The sequence below is a fragment of the Psammomys obesus genome, unplaced genomic scaffold, assembly GCF_907164565.1.
Source record: "Psammomys obesus unplaced genomic scaffold, mPsaObe1.curated_primary_1811, whole genome shotgun sequence".
In the NCBI taxonomy this organism is placed as follows: Eukaryota; Metazoa; Chordata; class Mammalia; order Rodentia; family Muridae; genus Psammomys; species Psammomys obesus.
Genome location: NW_026586662.1, coordinates 5,247,331 through 5,261,057, shown reverse-complemented (window position 1 = coordinate 5,261,057; position 13,727 = coordinate 5,247,331). Strand labels below are relative to the sequence as shown.

The 13,727-nt window shown below is 34.4% G+C and overlaps 1 protein-coding gene across 1 annotated transcript in view; it reads right to left on the bottom strand.

Annotated features, from left to right (window-relative positions):
- Positions 1 to 13,727, bottom strand: part of Phip (pleckstrin homology domain interacting protein) — a gene marked incomplete in the record, with an annotated part of 120,542 nt that overhangs the window by 76,907 nt on the left and 29,908 nt on the right. Inside the window, 1 exon segment of the mRNA XM_055602467.1 lies at positions 10,241 to 10,401. Coding sequence (XP_055458442.1) covers positions 10,241 to 10,401 — 161 coding nt within the window.

Here is a 13,727-nt window from a genome sequence, read left to right as displayed (position 1 = left end):
TTATGTTCTCTTAATTCTATAAATTGAATCAACTCAGTCACTCCATTCATTTATCTTCCAAAACAATGTGACCACTTTCCATTATCTAATTCAATAAACAAGTGCATTCAGAATATATGTATATAAAACATGTATAGCCTCTTATACATGAGTAGGAGGAAGTAAGGGTAATAAATATTTGTGAAATGAAAGCATAGAAGGGACTATGCAGGGGAGGATGGGGATTGGGGAAGGGGACCTGAGTAAGGGAACAAGCCAAACAATGGGAACATGGAAGATAGTAGAGGAAGGTGACAAATAAGAACAAAACATATTTATAAAAATGCCAAACCGAAGCTCATTACTTTTATACTACTTAACTACTAAAAGAAAATAAATTTTAAAATGCATGTATGAAGAAACAGCATAAAGAATAATTTTTAAAGCAAATCCAGAAAAATTATATGACTAACCTCAGCAAACATCAACAAACAAGCAAGCACATGGATATTATTTCCAGAAAAAGGAAACAAAAAAAAAGTTTAGAAATGGAGTTGAATAATAAAGTTAAGAAAAATTTCCAAAATCAACAGTAAGAAAACAGGTAGTGTGGCCATCTTGGTTGGCACGGTTTTCTTCAGTTCCACTGCCTAGTAGTAACCGGCAGCCATCAGCTAAAGGAACATTACATGCAGATACTAGTGAAGCTAACAACTAATCTGGAAGGCTTAACCTAAGGAAGAGAGAGTAAAGCTACTTTACCCTAGTAAAGTAGCTACGTGAGAATTACACGTGACTGTACTCTAGTTTGACCCTGCTAGTTTCTGCTGTTTCTGAGTAGGTAAGAAGTGCTACAACACGAAGTCTAGGATAAAGAACAAAACTTGGTCAATAGTTTAAGTGACAATGACAACAAATATAATTACAAAGAAGCAGCACTAAAAATTCATAATTACAAGGAACACTGTGATAAAAGAATCAGGCTGACTCTGTATTTTGGAGTTCACTTTAAAGACAATTATAATGTTATACAGCATTAATCTTAAAATAGCATAGAAGAGCAATAAGTAGCTATTTTTCTTAAAAATATATTCATTACTACTGTGAAAACTGCTCATTGCAATGTTTCTACTTGTCTATTGCCACTAAACCTAGTATAAGCTAAAAACTGGTACAACAAAAATTTTGTGCAGCCTTTAGCTTACACAATCTTTAAAACCAAGAAAACAAATTGAGTGGGTTTTTAAATGATTATTTCAAGGTATCAGTGAAGGAAAAGGGAGAAGAGTTAAAACATAATTTTATCCTGAAAATATAGTAGAGTACAAAGACTTGATAAAAATAGTAGGATTTACACTAAATTTAGGTTTGCCCAAATCAAAGAATTTGGTTTAATGTAACCTGTAAGCTCATTTATTCTAATGCTAAGCTTGAAAACACCATACATATACTAAAGGTGCCTTTTGAAACAGGTCTTTACTCTATAATCACTGTTATTTATCTAATTCTTTTAAGGATTACATAAAAATGGTGGTATTAATAATTTCTCCCTTTTATCCTGCTGCTAATTCTACTAAGAGCAAGACATCTATCAAAAAGTTTACGATTACATGAAGACCCCTATAAATGGTCATATTTAAAAAAAAAAAAAAAAGTCTGAGGGACAAAACCCTTGGTGGGAGAACTGCTAGCAGACTTCTGGATACAGGTCTAGGCAACACCTATCGGAGAAGGCATATGGCGGTGCTCTTCTGAGAAAGGAGGTAATACACCAGACTTCTGATTTTCCTCAAGCTTCAGAAAATGCTGTATCTATTACATAAAAAGTCATTAAATTTCAACACAAAGCTACAAATCACACATTATCTGATGCAGAAACAACACAGTCAAATATCAATATTCACAAATTTTAATTACTTTCTGGAAAGCAGGTTTTAATGTAGTTATTTTTATTTATTTATTAAAAAGAAAGCTGCTTCAGAACTTGATAGTTATTTTTTATATGGTTTGTTCACTAGATACTCTTGCCTATATATATAAACTATCTTTTCCAAATCCATTACATTTGCTGTTATAAAACAAAGAAGCTAGAGCTGACAAGTATAGGAACTGGGAGATGATTTGAGCACTCCTCCTACACACATGTACGCACTCACATCACACACATAAATACATGTTATTTTTCAAGTGACAAGTATGTGAAATATTAAATGAACATACTAGGATAAAGAAATGATAAAAGTACAGTTCATGTTTGTGCAGGTAGAAAACTGTATACACTAGAAACAGGGCACTTTTGCTAAGATGACCTTAAATTTAAAATGTAAGTCTGTAAAATTTTTCCCTGACTTTAAGGAGGAAAAAAATCACAATTATACATTCCAACAAAAATTATTCTGACAAAAAACCACCACTTTGATTTTAGATAATATGGGTTTTAGGAAAAACCCACTATTGTCTGACAGAATAACTAGAACTATAATCCTCTTATTAAGGACTTCATGAGTCAGGTCTCACACCTCTATTTGTCTTTTAGAACATGAATAGTATTGTGTATAAATCAACTTTACTTTCTTACTCAAACCTAAAAAGCAGTTGGCCTATAGTCAGAACTTAAAACTGTTCAATTTAAAAAAATTATTATTATTATGAGTCCCTGAGGGGAGGCACTCACCAGAGAGGGGTGTGTGAGGAAGAGGGCAAAGGACACAAGATAGGTTACAAGAGAACTTTGTAGAGTCAATCTCTCCTTCCACTTTTACTTGGGTTCGTGGATCACATTTAGATAACCCAGCTTACGAAAAAAGCCCCCCCCCCCAAAAGAAAAAAGTTCCCTACCTACTAAGCCATAGTACTGGCTATCAAATTGCTTAAATTTTATATAAAACTATTAAGAAAAAAGCACTGGCTTTTTTTCTTGCCAATTTATTGCGACTTCTGTTTCACTTTCCTTAAAAGTTAACCAAAAACCTCCAAGGTCAATCACTCCATTCTGTTCAATTTTCTTGGGCTCTTGCACATCTATACCAGCAATGACAACACAACCCATTTAGCAATCATCATGGGCTCTAAACCTAGCCCAGAATTATAAGCATGCTACTTCTGCAACACTGGAAATTTAAAAAAAAAAAAAAAAAAAAATCGCCATTTATTTGAAAGGCTAGGAATGCTGAGCAAGCTTTTCTTCTATGTTGTTCCTACTTACTACTCTTCTGTCTGCCAAGATTTATCACTCACCTCTAAAACTCAGTACCATTACCTATCAAGGATTCTAAGCAGATACTCCACACTGTAAGTAAAATCTGTCAATTATAGGCCTACATCAGTATGTTCGCACCAGTTCAAACATCAACCACTCCTCAACCTAGCCTCATTCAGATCTTCTATGTATCAAGATCCTCCTCCTCCTACCCTTCAGATTTCCTCCTTTAGTTCCTTCCCACTAACGTTTTTCACAATTAACCTTCTCCTAAATTTTCATACCCTAGCTTTCCTTAACAGCACTAACAAAGAATACCAGAAGTGTATTATTGCTTCTATATAAATAACCTTTCTTTCTTCATAAAACATTTTTACATCAGGGATATAAGCCCAGGGATAAAGCACTTGCCTATCATGCATAACGGCAGTTCAGTTGCAGCCCTCTCAGCAAAATGTTATCTTTTTTTCCAAATTTGAGATAAACTATAAGAATCATAAAATGCCTGTCATATCTCAATTATCCAAATCCACTAATCTCTAAAAGTTCCCCTGCATGTGCTTTAGCACCATTTCTTGTCCCATATCCATTATATTCTTACATGTTTTGACAGTCACACACACACCCAACCCCATACACACACAGTGGGGTGAGAGTATGGGAGAGGGAAAGACTTTTTCTGAAGTATTTAAGAGCAGACTGCAGACCTGATAGTTCATGCCTCCTAAAAAAACAATTTCTGACTAAGCAAGTAAGCTAATATAAATAACACTATCTTCAATCTGCAAGACCCATTAACTCTTTCGATCTGCTCAGGATACATACTTTTTTATTTACAATGGACTCTATATACATATTAAAGTTAACTGTCACATTTCTTCAGGCTCTGCTACCTGGAATCCTTTCTTATGTATGGCCTCTGAAGCATACAATGCCTCAGAACCTCGCTCTGCATAAATGTTCTTCATGACCAGATCCTGGTAATGCTTGCTGTCTTTGCACAAATATCACCACGAGGATGCTACATTTTCCTCACTAGAACGCTTTTTAAAATGCATAGTATCAATACATCCTACAACTAGTAAAGTTAACTTGGTCATGTTATTTCTAAAGTTTCCTGTTTTTCTCACCTCAAATTTTTCCTCTTAAAACAATTGAGACCTTTTGAGGCATACTGCAAGATTATGTCAAGATCTTCAAACCAAGATCCTCTCTACCAGCCTCAACCTGCTAATAAAAAAATTAGCCACATGAATGGTTTGAGAAAACAATCCAATCACTAGAGCAAAGGGAATAGTAGTAGAAAAGTTGTAAACAATAATAAGCAAGCTTTTCACTGGATATATAGGGAAAGTAACAATGTAATTAAAACACAGAAGTGGGGACATTTAGTACCTGTTGAACTTGCTTATCTTAATCTTTTGGAGCAATTATGACAATACCTTGGGGTACCTTGGGGTAGGTCATTTATAAACAACAGCCACTTAATGCTCAGTTTTGAAGCTGGTAAGTGGTAAATCTAAGATCCAAAGACTAAAAGATTCAGTTTCTAGTAGAACTGTCTGTATCTATTTCATAGGTAGCAACTTCTAACAGCCATGAGAGAATGCAAACAAGTGCCCTTGGGCTTTTTTTAATAAGGAAAACAACCCCTTCATAAAGGCATGACCTAACCATTACCAAAAGGTATACCTCAATTTGGTTTCAAGATGATAACTTCAGTCTTATTTTGCCTTAGTCTTGTCTCTTTCATGGCAAACTTATCTCTTGGCTTCTAAGACACTTTTGCTCTATATAACCACTACTCCCCAGAATGAGAAGCAACCACCCATGCCAGTTATGTTCCCTCGTCGATTTTTAAAGTTGAAGACTGTTTTCTTCATTTGTAATGTTGTTTCCCATATAAGAGATTCTTAAGCTGAATCTCATAGGCTGATCTCACTGTTGTGTTCACAATGTTGTTGAGAATGTGTATTTGGCTTCCTACAAAGACTTTTCAAACACGTTAAGAGAATGTTCTGCCTTAGCAGATTTTTCTGCTTAAAAGCCTAACAAAGTAGTAAGATGACTTTCTGTAAAACACACTTTTCCGTTAAATACACACCCTCTCATATGTGTCGTCACAATTTACATCAATACTGAGTTCTATAAATCTTATTTTCAATGAGCCAATCTAATTCTCATTTCCTGTGACTGTTCAAGCTCTGCTCTGCTTCATGGCTTACTGCCAAAACCTTCTCAATCTACCACCCCCAACATCACTTTTGTTTAATCCACACACAATAAGATCCATTAAAAGAGATATTCCACTATGCATGGTAGGATACACCCACAATCCCACCACTCTGGCTGAACATGAGCTAGAAAGATGGTGAACTCCAGACTAGCCTGTTTTTTGTAGCAGTTCTACCTTAATAAGAAACACTATGTACACTTTATCATTTGCTTTCCCCTGCCTTTCAAGGCGTACTTTTAACAGGTTGTATATTCTGTTCCCATCAGGTTTACAGTTCACGCTCAATGATAACCCATATATAATTCTGTGCTATATCCAATAGTACTCAATTATACATTATAGTTCTCAAAGTTTGTAAACACCTTTCTGTAACACTGCAATATCCACTCAATTCAGTTAAGGTGTTACTTCTCCACCAAATTCCTTTACCGTCTTCTGCTGTAATTTGAATTAGAAACCTATTCTAATAGGTATCCTCTCTCAAAAAGTTCATACCATACAATATCATTACTGTCCATTTACTACTAGTGAACAAATGTCTTCAAATTTTTTATCTCCAATTCTTAGAATAGTAATTGGTAAAAAGATCTAAATTCATTAAAGAAATACATCAACTTGTATTTTTTTTTTTTTACTGTAACGCACTAGTAAAGGTATCATGTTACATTCCTCTGCCTTAATCACAATGGAAAAGAAATACATTTTACCTTCTAAAAAGACTTGTTCCTCCCTCTCCCTTCCTCTTCTCCTCCCCCCCTCTCTCCAGCACTGGATGTGTCTCACTTTATATGCCTCTGCCTCTGGAGTATTGGCTTTAAAAAGCATGCATCACTACACCCATCTGAGATCTGTCTTTTATTTGGTCAACTCTGATTGTTTTATAAACACAATTTCAGGCAGTGATTCTGAAACCAAGCAAAAAGATTACAAACTGAGAATCAAAAAATAAAATCTAACTTAATAATGAAGCTGTTTCCTTCCTCTTAAAAAAAAATATTCTAATAGAAAAATATTCATTATTAAAATACATTAGCACAAATAACAACTTTCCTAACACAAAATTTTACTTACCAATTATAATGATTTCCTCTAAAACCTTTCACTGCATTTATAGACAAGAGTTTAGCTGGAGGTTGGAACATAGCTCAGTGGCCCAGGCTTGAGTTCTATCTAATCTAGTACCACCGAGTTTAGAAAGGTAAAAACAGGTAACACTTGCCTACATCTATCTAAAACTTAACAGCAGTAGGTAAACTCACTGGTTTTTTTTGTACCCCTAGATAGGTACACTAACCATGTGCACTGTTTCACCTACTCCCACAAAAATTCCATTTTGTTGCTACTATTATTATCATCCATTCCCCTCTGTCCTTAAAATGTGGTAAAGCTGTCTAAGAGCACTCTAATGCCAATACTGATGCTCTTAGTCCTTAGAAAAGCTTTCAAATACAGCAGCACAAGCAACTTGATATAAAAAGTCTTAAAATAACAAATACATGAAAAGAAAATATTGGTTAGTCCTTTACCAAACTGTTATTGTAACAAATTATGGCAACATGCTGACAAATAAATCTGTTGGCCATGAACTACTATCACAAAGCTTTACCCTTCCCTTTTCAATTTTCAAGACCCAATTTCCAAGCAGACATCAGTATATGGCATGCTTCTAGTTGAAGGAGAAAATAACCATTATCAATTCAACTTTACAAGGTAATATGAGCAGAAAATATAATTGTGCCTGAAGTAACACAAAAATAAAACTTGTAAAAAAAAGAAAAAAAAGGTCTCACAGCTAAGGAGATGGCTCAGAGATTAAGAGCATGTACTAAAAAACCCAATTAGTTCCCATCATCCATGAGGCTGATCACACTTGCCTCTAACTCTAGATCTCGAAAATCTGACACCTGGCCTCTGCAGGCACCTGTACATAAACGAATGCAGGTGTGTGAATGAACACACACACCACAAATACCTGTAAATGCAAAATAAATTTAAAAAAAATACCAGGCTCTCTTAGCATTTCTACTCCATGACTCTACACATAAACTAATGCAGGTATGTGAGTAAGCGTGCTCATACAAACACATGCGCGTGCACACAAAAATCAAAAATACCCGTAAATACAAAGTAAATTTTAAAAAATAAAAACTAGGCTCTCTCAGCATTTTTACTCCAAGGTACTATTTAGAGTATATTTACTAAATCCTATGAGTGAAGCTACGAATGTGGCACAACTTGCAAATTATATCACATTCTTACAAAAATCTTTTAGAGTATAGCTAAGACCATATAATCATGAAGTTATTTTCTTCCCTTTCTTATGTGCCTTCAATTAAAGGAAATAACCACAAATTAGTTTCTTCTTCACTTATCCTTCTTTCCCAAATTAAATATCAAGATGTACATTCTCTGTACAAGGCCAGATAATAAGTAATTTTGACTCTGCAAGCAATATGATTCTGTGACAAACCATGAATCAGTCAGTGCCTTTGTAGTTCAACAGTGACTACATACAGTATATAACCAACCTTAAGAAACTATTTACAAGGATAAATAGTAGGCTAGATAGAGCCAAAGACAGTTAATGTGATTATCCCTGGTTCAAAGTACTCTCACATGTTGTACAGATAATTTTACTAAGCTCAGAACATAGAAGCAAACACTTTATTTCATTGTTTCCTCCAAATAGTCCAAGACATTATGCATCAAATTCCTATCAAATCACAAAATCCTGCATAAAACTTGATATTTACAATCCGCATTTCTTTTAAATAGAGTACTCCCCATAAGATACTTTAATAACATAGAAGAAATAAAAACCTATACTTTTTTAATAAAGTGCCAATGATGTAAATTTTTCATAGTCACCAAAGTAAAATCCCAATATAATACTTCTCATTATTTTAGTTTATTACTGCCGTTAAAGGAATTCCTTCAAACATTAGAAATGCCATGACTTAGGTTTTGAAAGCTAAACATTAACTTCTTAAATTAATGACTACGCTGCTATTCAGTAACAATTAAAAGTGAAATACTAATGTGAATATAGCAAGCACAAAGCAAATACAGATACCTGTTCTTCACGAGTTTATCTATAAAGGTTAGAAATTTTTATTTTTGTTTCATAAGCACAATGGAGATAGATAAAATGTGAAAGTAGGAAATATTGATAGTGGGAGTGAAGTACAAACACCTTACGGACTAAAAGTAAATTAAAAACAAAAGCAAAATTCTTTCAGAATCTAAAATCATTGCTATTTATTTATTTTTGGTTTTTTTGAGACAGGGTTTCTCTGTATAACCTTGGCTGTCCAGGACTTACTTTGTAGACCATGTCTGCCTCTGCCTCCCTGAGTGCTGGGGTCAAAGGCAGGTGCCACCACACCCAGCTTCAGTTGCTACTGTAGAAGTCCTAGGCACCCACAGGGAAGCTCGCAACCAACTGTTAATTCCATCTCCAGGAAACGTGATTCTTTGTTCTGAACTACATGGGCACCAGGCATGCACATGGCACACACATATACACAAAGGCAAAACACTCCTATGCATTAAAAAACAAAATAAACCTCAAGTTTGCAGCAGTTTTTCAGTCAGAAATGGGAATTTAATTTATTATTATTATTATTTTACATTCTGACTGCAGTCATTCCATTTCCATCCTATCTATCCCTGTGTCCCATCCACCCTCCCGCCAACCCTCCCCATCCACCACGCCTCCATTTCTTTCAGAAAAAGGGGGCCTCCCACGGACATCAACCAAACTTGGCATATCAAGTTGCAATAAGGCTGGACTAGACAACCCCGTATGAAGAGTTCCAAAAGCTGGCAAGAGTCAGACAGCCCCCACATCCAATGTTAAAGTCACACAAGGAGACCAAGCTAGATAACACTAAAATATATGCAGAGCACACTCCTGATTGTTGGTTCAGTCTTGGTGAGCCACTATGAGCCCACGTTAGTTGATTCTGTGGGTAAATCCTTCCTGCCCCTCTTCAGCAGGACTCCCTAAGTTCCCCTTAATGTTTGGCTATGGGTTTCTACATCTGTTTCTATAAGTTGCTGAGAAATTAATGTTTCTATTTGAAGTTCTACCTCCCATTTTCTATCTCAAAGGCAAATAAGGACTGTGTGAATTCATACTTTCAGCCCAAAGGGTAATATTTTAATAAGTATGGCCTTAGTAGTATGATAAATATTATCCTGAGTATAACAGTTAAGGCACTTGAATAAGTAACTTGAAATACTTCCAAAATAATTTTTCTCACTTAATGCTGATAAGCCCTGTTCCTTTTCCCTGCAGCAGATTAAGAGAAATAGGAACAAACAACTCACAAAATGCTTCTTTAAAATCATCAGCTATTTTAAATAATTAGGTGTTAAGGATCACCAAATCCTGAGCAAAGAGTGTCAGATATGTGCAGAATTTCTATCGCCATTTGAAGGACATTTTCTCAGGTTAGCAGGTGGTTCTCTGCAGACAATACTTTTCTACAGTTTGCCCATGCTGTTGGTCTAAATTTAAAAAAACTACATGACATTTTATAAAAATCTCACCAACCTATTTGATATAATATTAAGGAATACATATATTCATGACATAGGATATCATATAACTGTGATTACACTGTAACAGCTCTAAATTTGGAAGCTTCTAAACTTGGAAAAAGTTCAAACTTAAACAGAAACTTAGTAGAGCATGCTTTTAAAAATTACCCAATTTCCAGTTTCCCATTAAAAGAAAAAAACAAATTTTTTAACTTCAAATTCTCGTATATGCAATGTTTCTTCAAGTCTATCTACCAGGAAAGATTTAAAAAATGACTTACAGTAAATATCCGCCTGCCAGTTCGATCAAAAGTTACACAGTACACCGATGATAAGTGTCCAAGAATTCGTTTATGCATCTTCATATGCTGATACACTGCAGTTGGAACAAGTCGCTCAAGTCTGTATTTCCCATTCAGCTTCCTTGAAAACAGAGTATCCGCTACCAAGAAAATGGGGGAATATAAATGTACTCCAGAAACAAACTAGGTTTCTTAAATTCAAACTTCTAGAACTCATTTTTGTCATTTATCACATGCTTGTTAAAAAAAAGACACTTTCTATATTGTTTCTACTTTAAAAGTCTTCTAAATAAACAATAATTTAATTCCTTGAAATAACTGTCCTGTCTTCATTATTCTCATCTTACAAATAACCAAATGCAGTTAAATAATTTGTCCAGGTACAAACATATAAAGCACAAAACTAGAATTAAAACTCAAAACTTTACTCTTTAGTCAAAGTTCTTTAAAAAAGAAGCATTTATATAAAATCTGGACTCTAGTGATTGTTCTTCATCAACTAATGATACTCACAGGACGACTTTTAAAACTACCTTTCCAGAATGCAAACAGAAGACCTTTGGGGATCTTGACTTCAGAGCTGAGGCTGATTTGTTCTATGTGCTAACTCTCACCTAATTAAATTACTACTTTACTTAGCCTTCTATACATAACTTATGGACAGAGAAGGCATGCAATAAATCTGCATTTTGTATTTTTTCTTTGTAACTGAAGGCTTATTCCCCCCCCCCCCAAAGGAGATTGCCAGCCATACTGGCAAACTAACACAATAGTTTCTCACTTGAACTTAATCAGAAAGAAAATTTCTTAAAAGCAGTGTGTACTTTATACACACACACACACACACACACACAGTTTCGTATTTAACTTAGATTAGGGCCTAGCAACTATATCTTAGAGTGTATGAAACATTAATTATCTCGGCCATTTTCTTCACATGCAATTTTTGGCTTACACTATATTTCTGTGAGTCCTGCTGAAAAGATAACAAACACACATGCTCAACAGGCTTTTAAGGGTCACAATTTCAAAGTTAAATTTCATAATGCTTTCTTTTATGTTCTATTACAGAATCATATTTGAATACAACAAATACCTGTGTTAGCTTATGACTACCATTCAATAATCTAACACCTGAAAAGTCTGAGAGCTGTGAATTAACTTAGTTAAGTTTAAGCAGATTATACAATAATTCAGGGTAACAGGAAACTCAGTAAAGTTTCCATGATAGTTTAGCCTCTAACACATTTTCCTTACACACAGAAATAACCTGGTATTAAACCATCTAATGCTTGACTTTAATACTAATTTGTGCACACAAAGCCAGCTATCAGCTATACTTTAGAAGCAAAATCAAACTATCTTATTCAAATACCACAGACCACTGAATCTCAGATTGACCTGCCTGTACTGTAAGAAATTTACAATTACTAATGACATATAACCCAAACAATGACAGTGTTAATAAAATGTACCTTGTACACAAAACTTAAAATATTCTTAGAATGTCAACTTTTATAAGAATATTTAACACTGTTCAGGTATGAAGACACAATTGTTGGAGACAACTAAAATAAACTATTACTTCACAAGCACTAGCTCATACCAAAATTTTTAGACATAGCTTTAAAAAAAATTAGAGTTGATAATGTATAAAATATTTTATATATGAGAAAGTGTTACTGCCTTAAAAACAGGGTTTACTCAGTCTTCAAGATAACTAGAATTAAATTTGAGTCAATTGGGGGGAAAAAAATCCAGCCCACTAGAACATTGAAATCTTCGAGTAAAACATTCTAGAAACACAGAAACTATCTTTAACCTTGCTTAATGACACTTAACAAATAACTACTTAGCATTCCATCCTGTAGGACAGAATATTATGCTTTCAACTAAGTTATGAACCTATCAACAGCACTAAAGATATGACATAGTGAAAAAATAATATAAAGAGCTGTCAGAGAATTGAGTTGGTGATTCAAACCTTGTAATTACGAGAAATAAAAAATATTGAAATACAATTGAAGAGGGCAAATTTGAAAAAAAATTCTGGCTATATCAAAAAGGTAGGCCATTTTTACAAAGAAAAGATAATCTAGGACTCAACAGCCTCACAATTTTCTTTTTTTTATACCATTACTATAATATCTATTAATCCTACTAGATTTTAGATCTTAACTATATTTCACTAAAAAACAGAAATTACATTTAATTTCATTCACAAGCAAACGCAGAGCCTTTTAAACAAAAAGGAATGTAAATGAATCTTGGTTAATAAGGTATAAAAGGCTGTTCAATGTAATATTGTTTCATGGGGAAAAAAATAAATGCCAATTATTCACATTTTAATAATGAGCTAATTATATTTTTGAGTAAAAAGAAAATGTCTCAAATTACAAAATTTTTAAAATTGTATTAAAGTAGAACATCTATTTTTCAAATGAGTATCATTGAACAGACTAAGAGGATATAAAGCAACGTGTTTCTTTACATGAAACTATTCATAGCTTTAATATAAAATAAGTAGAAATTTAACTTTGATTTAAAGTTAGATTTATTTTCCTAGTTATGGGACTAGGAAATAGTTCTAAACCCTACCAAGTAATAACATTAAACCATTTTCCCTTGGGCTTTCTTACCCTCCCAGGCCAAGAAGATAACCCTCTAGGCAGACTGGTGAATTTCAAATGTACCCTGACTTCAAGTGCCATGATCACCACCTTCTCTACTCAAATCTACATTATTTTCACTTGATTCCAAGTAATCACAAACTTCCTTTGATACGAAGCTACCAAGGTCTCTATAAACTTGTCCCATATGACAGCTAATATTACCTGTCAACATGACATGTAGAAAGCAGGTCTCCAGGGTATAACTTGAAGGACTAACTATATTAAAGCTAACCTCTGAGAATGTCTGTGTGAGAGACTATCTTGATTAAATTAACTAATGTTAGGAAACCCATCTCAGGGATCCTTGACTGTATAAAATAAAGAAAGCAAGTTGAGCACTCGCATCAATGAATGAATCCACTGTTCTCTGTTTTAGACTGGGAATGCAATAAAACTAGCTACTTCAATTTCTTCCTTTTTTAAATAATTTATTTAATTTCTATTTTATGAGCATTAATGTGAAGGTGTCAGACTCCTTGGAATTGGTGCTACAGACAGTTGTGAGCTGTCACGTGGGTGCTGGGAATTGAACCCGAGTCCATCTGGAAGAGCAGACAACGCTCTTAACCACTGAGCATCTCTCCAGCCCTCTACTTCAAATTCTTGATGTTTTGACTTCCCTCCTTATTGTAACCTCAAACTGTGAGCCAAGCAAACCCTTTCATCCTTAAACTGCTTGTTAGGGTATTTTATCCTATCAACAGGAAGCTACCTAAGAGGTGCCCATTACCCTGTCTGACTTCTCCTTTGTCACCTTGCTAATCTGCCTCATTCTTCTAAAACTTCAGACATGG